The 12,127-nt window shown below is 34.3% G+C and overlaps 1 protein-coding gene across 5 annotated transcripts in view; it reads left to right on the top strand.

Moving 5' to 3' along the window:
• Positions 1–6,858, top strand: part of iav (transient receptor potential cation channel subfamily V iav) — a 54,853-nt gene extending 47,995 nt beyond the window's left edge. For all 5 annotated transcript variants that reach the window (XM_069129454.1, XM_069129447.1, XM_069129441.1 and 2 more), the window contains 3 exons: positions 729–977; positions 1,443–1,746; positions 6,614–6,858. In XM_069129454.1, coding sequence (XP_068985555.1) covers positions 729–977; positions 1,443–1,746; positions 6,614–6,791 — 731 coding nt within the window. In that variant the 3' untranslated portion in view covers positions 6,792–6,858. The remainder of the gene's footprint in view (positions 1–728; positions 978–1,442; positions 1,747–6,613) is intronic.
• Positions 6,859–12,127: the final 5,269 nt, after the last annotated feature.

Raw genomic sequence — 12,127 nt, 5'->3', positions numbered from 1 at the left:
CTGGTTTAGGTAGAGTGTCGCCCGAAGTAATAATGTTTATACATTGTTTAGAATTGTTTGGATTTGAATGAAATAATTTTCTATATTTCTGAGAAACTGCAATTTCTTTGAACGAAACAGTGCTGGATTGAAACGTTTTGTTCAAAACAATTAACAAATTACGGTCTTCAGAAATGTTTCTACATGATGGAAATCCGTTTGCATTTGTTTAAAATTAATTTTGTAGTTACTTGTTAAGCAGCTAATTAGTATTAAACTTCTTTTAATCGTTTTTTAAACTGTCTGGAATCAGATACTTATTTTACGTTTGTTGTTTAATACATTAACTTGATAAAGTTTCAAGGAAGATAATAGTCTAGTAACAATAAACAAATATCGATAATCACGCGATGTAATGTATAATACGTATAAGAATGTAACAATTTTATCCATATTTTCAATGCATTTAACTTTACTTCAGCAAAAATGGAACTATGTCCAAAAGAAATAAAAATTGCTACAGCATAAAATCGAGTTCAGTAAAAATGGAGTTGTTGAAATTTTCTTTTTGTAATAATCGCAAACGAAAAGATTTTTCGTTTTTATCCAGAGATACGTCAACTTACGCAATATTCGAGCAGTGTCTAAAGAAGAATATATCAATGTTATTAATATTATTTATAGATATAATAGACTTCGCAAAACGATGAATATTAAAAAAGAACTACAAATATACATATTTATCCTAGATTCGAGCATGGCCGAGGATTTTCAGGATCCGCTTTTGGAGCTTGTGATTGCTTCCGAAAATACGCACGATCCTGAAACACTGCTGAAAATAGCGGAGCGGGCCGCGGCGAATTTCGAAGTGGAGAGCAGTTCGAAAATAAATCTGCAAATTTTGGAGCAATTCACGATGACTAAGCTACCTATGGAGGAGAAAGTTGCCGCTACAAAGAAGCAGTACTTTGTTGAATCGAGTGACAACGATTTTGGTGGTAATGACGAACTACTTTCCGTAAAATATTTCTTTGATATTCTAAGAATTAATCAATGGCATGGTCGCACACTAATTGCCTATTACTAAACGCACCACCGATTGCCTTAAGCGTAATTGTTACTAGGCGAATTTGAATGAATCATCTCTGTACATTTGCGTCTTACCTAATTTAATCTGCAAGCATCTCATCAAATCGAATTTTATTTTTGCTTTATTCCGAGCAACGAAACGAATAATACTAGAGAATTATTACAAACCATCAAAATTTTAAATTTATGTTTAATATTTAACATGCATTTATACGCGTATAATCAAAGTATTAAAAAGTAAAGCGATCTTTCAACGATAATTTTACAATGAAGATATCAAAGAATAAAACCAGCAATGGCTGTGTGGCCGTAAGTTTTGCTGGAGAGCGTTAAGCGTCACGCGAATTTCATGAAAATTGATTGTCTTATCGCAGGCGACAACCTACTCGGAACCGAGGCCCGTCTACGTAGAATAAGATCAGCGAACAATAGATTTATCACGACACGGAGACGGTCGCGGCACACCGACGACGACCTGTCATCCACGTCGTCCACATCCGCCGACAGAAATCCTCAATATCAGCCATTGCTCAACGGCCCTGAGAATTTGGCGAGCCGTCAAATCGAAAGTCGAGAGAGCTCTATCGAAGCAATTAAGCCGCAAGTAAAGCAGAACGGGTCATGCGATTCAGTGAAGATCAAGGTTCAGAAGCGTCGACCGAAAACGGCGAAAAATAGGTACCGAATTCATAATGAAACTCTTCTAAATCTCTTTTTCTCTTTTAAATCATTGATAGAATTAAACTTTAATTATGGAATTAAGGATTAACGTACTTTAATAGCTATGCAACGTAAAAAGGTGAAAAGATTTTTGAATAATTTACATCCCCAAATCAAAGTCTGTATTTCTGTAGAGTATAAAAAAGTTAAATAGATAAGAAGAGGGACGAAAGGGGATGTTTTTCTAGGGACGACATATCAGTAAGATTAAAGTACTGTTATTTGATTTTAATTAGTATTGTTAGGATTATCCGATTATAAGTTTCTCCCTATATTTACCTGTCCTATTTTCTATTTGTTAGAAAAAGTCTACTTTAGCCTTTAACTACGGACCACTTAACTGTTAGAAGAGTCTGTATTTTCGTTTCATTACTACAATCTAGCGAAGGAGCTTAAAAAATTCAACATTTGAGTACTTTTAACCGTAAAAAATCTATATCAATGAAAATATATATAGTTATAGATTAAAATATCGATATTAGAGTAATATTATATTATTGTAGCTAAAGGTTAATCTAATTGTTCGACGTAATTGATAAAAACCTGAGAGTCGTATCAAAAAACTATTAGGAGCATCAATTTCGCAGAGCTTGCCTTACTTCCTTAATTAAGGTGGTTCATTACGAAAAATCTATACTTATCAGAAAGCAATATTAACGTTTGATATTTCAACGCCGTCGTCATTTTCCTCGATCGTCAATCCCATTACCCGTATCCAATTTGAATCTCCCGTAACGCGAGCATCGTCGGGCATCTAACAAAGCCATACACACGTAACAAAACAATTATCACTTAAAGAACTGCTAAATGGAAATCCGTGGTACGGCCGAACTGACTTCTTTGGACTTTAATGAAATTTCATCGAGCCGCCGCGTGAACGCCCGCCAGAGGAACGATAGTATAGAAAATACACAATTTCCTGGCCCGGCCTCGAAAAGTAATTACAACATAATGGTCGAGTTACAACGTTTCGTGGCATTCGTGTTAAGTCACAGCTCGGATGTATGTACAGCCACGCATACGTATACCGGACAAAGGTATATAGAATCAGGCTGAAAACACTAGAAGCACTGGGCAACACTATCAACAATCGATCGTATGTCGACATACCAGGACACGAGGAACACGCAATATTGGAACATAGATTTCCTATTTAGATTTGTCGAATGTTTCCTTCCACCACTTTCCGTACGAAGTCGGAAAATAGACAGGTTCGCTTTCGCGTATAAAACACGTACTCATGGATGAAATTAAGAATGGGTTTCGATTGTTTTGCATCGGTGAAATTATACATGGTTCGTTGTAATTGCGTAGATCGTAGATTATATAACTGAGAAAGGAATAATACCGCAGTATCGCTCAAAGGTATGTGGATGCTTGCTTACTTTGAACGCAATTGAATAATTTCGTTATAGAATTACACAGAAAAAGATCCAGATTAATTTTACTCTTTATTAACAGACTGCGAATTTTTATGCACTTTTATACTTTTACGAATAGAACTAAAGAAATGAAATTTAAATAGGAATTTGTTTCATCTCTCGAGTATTATAACAAATACTTTATTTTGTGTATTTTATATATTTTTGTGTGTTATATACACCATCAAATTTCCCATAAATACATAGAAATCCGCATTCTAGTGATAAGGAATAGAATCGATCTGGATCTTTTTCCGTGTAATTTTGTAACGAAATTATTTGATTCTATCAAAAGTAAGCAAGCGTTTACATACTTTTAAGCGGTATTGTGCTATTATTCCCTTTATTTATTATTATATCTGTATCTCGTAGCATGTTACGACACGATAAAAATTATTTCTACATAATCTGCGAAAGATCGACGTCTGTAAAGTTTTCCTTTCCTTTCAAGAAAACATGTATTCCGTTGTTACTCCTCATCGAAACACGGAATTATTCTTTTGTCATAAAGAATCGGTTTTCCGTTAATTTTATTAAGAGTTTAAACGAACATTCTTTTAAGGTGCACAATTTTTCATTGTTCAATTTCCAAGTAATCGTGTTTCAGAACAAAGAGAGCACAGCGAACGAGTCACTCGAAACTATAGACTCAGAGCTGTGATTAATCGTCACAATGAAATCATTGTGTGTTACTCAGATTGCACAGTGCTCGTTGTTACCTCGTGAATAGAATAATACAAGACGTTTTGTTCCAACGTTAGAATAAATCTTACGCATCTGCAGCAGAAGTTTGCCACGCGAGGTACCTATTCATCGAAACATTCTTCTTTGCGAATTATCTGCGAGGTAACCGCTGGAATTTTATGGGCGTGGCAGGATAGAAAATAAATTTCAACGATTATTATTTTCAACCTATCGTATTTTCCTTTATAGACTGAATGAATTAGACACGAAAGACAGTAATCATTTTGTTTCTGAAAATTTAAAAGTTAACTATACTAGTGTAATACAAAAGTGTCGTTGAACCGAAGAAAATTTATAGAAAGTATAGAATCCATGGATTCAGCTTGCGAGCGCTATAAATATATTATTGCAGTTTGAATGTAATTAAATATAATTGTTGCTATAATTAATCTCAATTTGGAAGAATTTTCTTTATCTTATATCTATCCCTTGACGAGTGAGCATTATTGAGGATAATGAACTTCTGAAATAACAAAATTGCTTTGTAAAATTTTTCTCCGAAGATGATTAAATCGTAGTTTATATTTTCCTTTAAAAAAAAGATGACGAATTTAATACTCTAACGTTTTGAAATAATCTATTATTACTAATTACACCTTTATATGAATTTGTTTATAAATTATAGTCCTTTCGTAGAAATAATCCTATGAAACGCGACAGATACTTTTTCCGCGTTATACCATACGCGTGAAAATATTTTTCTAAACAAAAAGTCGAAAAGAGCGTTACAGTCCAAAAACTAGACTCCAGAGCTAGAATATATTAAGTCTATTTTTTTTTTCAAAAATAACATTTTACATGTTTCCTGCGCCAAAGTCTTCGCTCTTTCCGATAGTAAAACTTTTCTCATCCTAAGCTTTTATAATAGCGTAAAAATAACATTCAGTCCGTATCTCGATACAAAGTTCTTGCAACTTTGATTTGCTTTGCTTTAAAGTTTGAAAAACGTGACTTAATACGCTCTGGTTTTGGATTCCAGAAATATTAAATTTATCTAGCACGTTACACGATGCATTTGTCTTAGCATTTGTCACGTTATATAGTTTACATATTTCGTTTCTTAGTTCAAAAATTTCTTACAACTTTTCATTCGAATTGACGTTGATTCGCATGAGTCGCATCACTCGTTCCATCATCAACTTGTCACACGATTTTTATCCGAGATCCTAAAGCAACCAATGGGACGTGGATAACGAAATGATGAATAGCTATCCGAAACAAGTAATGTAAATTACCGTGCGCGAATTTCAAAATTTTCTGCACCGATATGTAATACAGGAGGCGTCTGTTACCGATACAGTTACTTTCGGTGAAACGTCAACGTCCTCTGTAATTATTCCACGGAACTCGATGCTGCGATAAATTATTAATCACTCGTTAATAATTCTTCTTCAAACGAACGCCACGGGACAACGAAATCGGATCACGACGTATGCACCCGTTCGATAAACAGTATTGGGAATCACGCGAGCGCGATATTGCTCGTGAAAGAAGGGATTTAAACGCGGAACGATCGGTGATATCGACGATTACCAAAGGCAAATTGAAAGTATAGCTTTATTAGGCGGGATAAACGCGGAGTGCGAGTCGTTTCCAGAGCAAATTGAGATTATGCGATAAAAAGGCGACAACGGAAGCGAATTCGTAAATATTGTCATAATGAATTGCTTATTTATCCGATCGGATTATATTGTTTAATTGATTTCTTCCATATTGGTGTATGCAGGGATGTAGTAATAAAAAGCGGGAGAATATTATTTTCGACAAAAAGTATGAATGTTTAATTTCATTTTATATGACAAGCTCTTATTTCGATCATTTCAAAATCAGAGAAACATCGGAACAAATGCACAAGGGGCGAAGTATTGATCACAGTCAACGTCGTCGTTTCTATTATTTCTCGAATCAGTTAAATATGCAATATCGATTTGGAAGTAGAATTGAATAAATTCGAACAAAAGCATTACACGTACACAACGCAATATCCAAAGAATCATTCATTTTTATAACAGCCATTCTTTCACCAGATATGAACGACATTCAGGGCTGTTATGCTATTGGAATGCGTAGTCATTCTCGAATTTCAATTTTGTCGCGCTTTGATGTAAATTATTTTTCGAAATATTTAAATATACGCGCTTATCCATGGTTCTATCGACGAAGATAAATTTCCAACACCGTTATCTGCCACGTACTTAACTCCAAATTATTACGCTTCTACCCAGAGCCGCATTTGCCATAAGGCACATTAGGAGCAAGGTGGGGCCTCGCTCTCTACGTGGCCACATCTTAAAACTTAACTCGGCAACCTAATTAGACCTTGTAACGCCGTTGTTCCTGGGGGCCTCTAGAAGTATACATATGGTCTTGCTTCTACTTCCATCATTCAGTTCCAACGTCCTTTATATAAAATTCAACTTCCTAACCCGTAGAAAGAAAACAAGTAAGAAAAGAAATAAGAGAAAACGGAAAGAAAAAAGAGACGAAGACGAAAAGAATAAGAAAATCCTATCTTACCAAGACCTTTCGAATCGCAAGTTCGAAAGAACCCATTCCTCCAATCCCGATCGGAGGCAATGTTCGCGGCGTTAGTGTCCGTGAGCACAGGAAACGATTGACCGTTCGTTTAATGGTTTCTGTTCGGCACGATGCATGCACAGGGTATCACCGAAGGAAATAGAGGAGGCTGGTCCGAGGAGAAGAGAATCGATCGAGCGGAATAAGGCGGTTTCACCAGCGACGTCGCCTACTGATCCGCTCGAACCATGGAGCACACGCGGCATTAAGGACATGAACACGATATTGGCTTGGGAGGAGAATACGCCGGACAGTCCTTAACGAAACTTTACGATATTATGCGCCGTGTACTTCCGGCTGACCGTTCGATCGACAAAATGGCATCAATGGTTTTTGCCCTGGCAGCAAGCTGCGACGCGTCAAGTACTTGGAAGCTCGAGATCGCTCGAAAGCCAAACCGAGATTCAAGCGATATAGAGAATTCTTGAAGGATTCGATGGTAACGTTGAGGAAGTATCGAGAGAAAAAGGGAAAACACAGTCGCTACAAACGGTGTTTGTATGTCCATCAAACAAACTCTTATCGCAAGATATAGTTTCTGTTTTTTAAATAGCTTCTCACATTTCACTTTCACAGTATCAATGTTATTTGCAGTATTGTGTTTGTAGCTGCCGACTATAGGCATTGGAATACTTATTGATATTTGGTGTAGAATGCTATTCACTGCTTTTATCCTTTAGCTATTTTATTGCTAACCAGTCATTTCGTCCGCAACGTATATGTATTTTTTGTAATGTAAAATATTAAGTAGGAAATGAAATTTGTTAGATTTTTCGAATAAATGTAACCAGTAGGTGTCCCAATATTTATGGCTGGTTATATGAAAGTATTACTAAATCGGATGAAATTTGAAATACTTGGACCCAATTAATAAGTATGTAAATGCCCAAATAAATACAACGATGTACAAATGCTTTTTTGTAGCCACTGTATATTGCCAGTTTGAAGCATATATACATGTAATGTATATAAATACGTATAAGTTTGTTTTTCGCTCAAACTGTCTGGGTACAACGCGAAGTGATGCTATTTCGTGTTATGCTGTCGTTATTAGGCATTTTACATCTTGTTTCAGCGAAACGCAATTTGTCTTACATCGTGTATTGTGTGTAATATATTTCCGTTGAGAAAGACAAAGTGAAAGTTGACAAGAATCTTTTTGATTTCAATTGTTCGAAATGAATTTTATAGAACTTTTGAAAGTTGTTTTAATTTCATATCGCAAAAGTAAATTGTGATTGAGTTTCGTTAGAGATGTTAGAGAGATTCAGAAACAAAATTGCAGTAATTAACGAATCCGAAGAAACCGCAGGTTTTTATTCTGTTTTGATTTCAATATTGTCTGAAGCAAACTCTAAGAACTTTTGAAAGTTCCTTTTACTTCGTCCTGTACAAGAAAATTGTGACTGAGTTTAGTACGAAATTTTAGAGTGATACTGGAATAAAATTGTGACAATTAATGGGGATGAAAAAGATATATGTTTTTATTCGAAAAAGTGGTTCAAACGTTAAAATTGTAACGTCATCAGATCAAATTCATTTATGTATTTAAGGAACAATAGGATTAAAAATTTAATAAGATTGTCGTCCTTGTACGTGAATGATACAAGGAGCGTTTTAGCCATTCATTTAGTTTGTTGGTTAAATCTCTATAAATGAATAACAAACGTATCAAATGTTCATCCAAGAACACTTTAATCCGATTACAAGGAGTACGAAAAAACGAAGATGCTAGACGAAAAGCGTTTATTCCTTTTGTAGCGTACCAACATTGACTAATATCATAAAGGACAATGACGTAATGATAAAATCAACAAATAGCAATTTCTTTCTGCAAAAGGATTAATTCTTCGCATTTATGATCGCAGAAAAAAATCAAAAAAATAAAATTCTTGCTGACGAACGCCACTCGTTTGATCAGATGTTGCTCATTAAACTGTTCTTTGATATGAAAGCATATACATCTCGATAAAGAAACAACAGCAATAAAAAATAAAACTCTAGATATTTTGAAACAAAGTTTTGAAAATTACTTAATTAAAAGCTTTTATAGAAATATTGTATAATAAAATATATATAGTAATTTGAAGCATAGTTTGGGTATCTACGAATAAACGTTCAGTTTTTGATAGATCAATTGTAATTAAAGATATTGTTGTAGCATATCGATTATTGAAGTTCAAGAAAGTTCAAGTTGAAGAAACAAATGTATCATGATATTAAATAATTTGGCATTTAAATAGTATCTAAGTAATTTTTAAATTAAATAAAAAAATATGAAGGTATTTAACAAAAAATATTGCACGTGCCAAAAAAGAAAAAGGAATATAAATCTTATAACATACGCCCTATTTGAAAAATGATCGAAATACTTACACGGGGCTATACATTTTGTAGAGTAAGATTCAAATAGCGTTATGTATAAACGATTTTTGCATTAGATAAATTTTACAGTAGATAAATTTTAAATAAAAAATCATTTTAAGATTATTCGTATGGCCATTTCCTAGCTTAGGGATAAGGAAGAGAAGATTAAGGTTTATACATACAAAAAGTAATGTGAATTTTGATTCATTAAGAAATTTATTTTGTGTTTACTCTCAAGTTAAAATTCGATAGAAATTCTAATTTCACGTTCAAAAATTCTATTTTAATCTATAATTTTCTATTGTTACTGATATGGATCTAAATTATTAATTTTGCTCCCGTTTTTCCCACGTTCGATTTTGAAAGTTTATCATGCACATAACGCTGCACTCACCACTCTTCTATAACTTATCTTTATATTTATTCCAAGCAGAGTGTTATTAAAATACTTAAGAAAAGTTTCCTACTATTTATAGGAATGAAAGATGTATTGTGCAAACTTTTTCTCTTCAGAGTTACGGTCTTCGAAAACCACATGCAAAGTTACATCGACTTCTTCGTTTAATGATCCAAATGTAGTCGAGCTCTTATAACAATGAAAAAAGAAATACGAAACCGTACAATCGCAAATGTTTTTCTTTGGAATTTTGAAGTTGCACACAAAACGGTATATTTGTACGGAAGAAAGAAGCGTAGGAAGGAAAGTTACAATTATTGGAAAATGCAGGAGAGAATTTAAATTGTTGTAACAGAAATTATCATGACAAAGTTAACAGTGTAAGAGAGTAGAAGTTATACGTACAAGCTACTATAGTATACCAGATACGCAAAATACGCAGATACGTAAAAATAGGGAAATTGGAACATATTTCTCAGAAATCTGATGTCTAGAGATACGACGGAGGAAAGCGAAATCGAAGCACACGGTTTCCAGTTAACAGCAACAGCAAACTGTTATAAATGTGTCTTTAACAATACTAGAACTATTGCTGTAGCAATAACGCGGAGCGTGGAACAATTATCTTTTTTACGTACATATTTAAAATAAAATATTATATTACGTATCCGGTGTATTATTTTTCCTCCATATTTTATTTAGTTTTTATAACTGAGTAATATATAGAATTGGGAAATGTATCGTACTTATATTGTATAAAGTTCGTGGTATATTGAGAAGTTCGTTTAAATATGTTTCGCGTGTGCTTGATAATTTTGGAACTATTTCCAATATTTTTAGGTGACAGGATGTACCTACTTCTACAGTACTTCGTTTATCGACACGATATTTTAGTTAGCGCCTCGATTAACTGGATTTTCGCTGATTGTAGTGGGGGGAATAGGTAAACTCCTAAATAAACTAAACTTAAATAAACTACAATCATATATGTCGCATATTGCTAATAGGCAATGCATATTATTCCGCGTAAACGCGTTGATGCGTGCAGGATACGGAGCCTGGCATCAAGAGGTTAATTCAGTTTATCATCGACCTCAAGGTATCCAGTACGCTTTAGTTAAAAATCTGATGCGCACGAGTGATATTCGTAGGATAACTTCGAGAGCCAATTTAACCAATTAATGGAAAAAATCATGCAGTGCATTTTTTCCATTAACCAAAATCAAATCTCTTTCGTTGATTTTGGGTATCACTTACATTCTAAATACGTTTGCACACTTAAATTTACCATGAATAAGCATTAAATAAATGTGCGTAGTTATATTATTGCTAGCATAAACGTTCATTAAATCAATCAACTATTTCAACTACAGTGGTCAACTACATTATTGTAATTTAATGGCTCGTATCTTAGGTCTGTAATTATTCTATCGTTTTCTACGATCTCGTCCAATGTTATTCCAAAGCTATTCTTAAATCTAGAGCTGAAGTTCTTTTCTTATCGAAACAACAATCGTTTTACTTTTGAAGTCGTTCAAATAATTATACACATGTTAGCGTATACAAAGAAGTTCACACGTCATTTCCGACGGAAAGTAATTTTGTTTGCATTTGGAAGTGTGCATACGGATGTTATTAGAACGCAAATGTAACCGCATGCGCTGGGCTTAACGCAGCTGCGTATACACGCGGTCGATGTTTCAAGTTGAAACATTCAACACTTTAAAGAAAGTCCGCGAATTAAGAGCTTAGAAGGCTTAGATAAGAGAAATGGAGGCCTCTTAGGTGCCTGATCGCAATAGCATGCAAGAGAAATTAGTCCTCTTATCGGTGCAATTTCATTAATAAAGTACGTCACTGCCCTATTTTTAACGTATCTAGAGATCAACGCAGTTGTGTATCCCGGAGCGACGCGTGGAATTATCATACGTTTGATACATGTGTAAAAAGAAAAGAGAGGACAGAATCTCGAGGATCTTATGCATATTTCTCGTGTGAAAACGATGTATACGCGAGAAATGTACTAGTACAGGTGAAAAAGTAAATTATTTCCAACCTGTTCTTATTTTATTATTAATTATTCTTTCTTAAATTATTCATTATTTAATGTGTGTATAGCTTTTTTTTTATTTAGCCAAAGTAACCCAGATAATAAATAATAAATGTATGTTTGTTATAGTTTTAATATGCGACGAGGGAAAAATTTTGTGCACCGTTCCTGTAATGTTGGGATCGTTATTATCTATATTATCAGCTTTCCTATCAGTCACATTGGTTTTACAAATGTGTATTCGTGATTTGTACTCTCTTTTAAAATATTTAACAATATATAGTCTTCGTCAACTTAATATATACCAGGTCTGTACGTATGAAACCGGAATTTGCCTATAGATGGCCCTAGCTGATAATGTAGTTATCACTAAACTGCGTCATTGATGCCAAAAGTCTTTGTTGACATCTCACAAACATTTTCGACTCAGAACAATACAAGTTTCATACAACAGCATAGTTTGTAATAGCGTTGAACATGTCAAATTTTGTGCCTGGAAACTACGATTTGCGGACAGCATTGATTTTCTGTTACCATTTGAAGAAAACTGCTGCAGAATCGCATCGAATGCTTGTCGAAGCTTACGGTGAGCATGCTCTTGGTAAATCACAGTGCTTTGAGTGGTTTAAAAAATTCAGAAGTGGCAATTTTGACGTGAGGAACGAAGAACGTGGAAGACCACCGAAAAAGACTACCGAGCTGTTAAAACCTGGCGAAACCGTTAATACTGAGCGCTACCGACAACAAATGATCGATTTGAATCAAGCTTGCGTGAAAAACGAC

Source organism: Bombus flavifrons, chromosome 2, assembly GCF_040668555.2.
Source record: "Bombus flavifrons isolate JBK064 chromosome 2, iyBomFlav1_principal, whole genome shotgun sequence".
In the NCBI taxonomy this organism is placed as follows: domain Eukaryota; kingdom Metazoa; phylum Arthropoda; class Insecta; order Hymenoptera; family Apidae; genus Bombus; species Bombus flavifrons.
The sequence above is the reverse complement of the archived record's forward strand: the minus strand, read 5'-3'. Positions and strand labels throughout refer to the sequence as shown.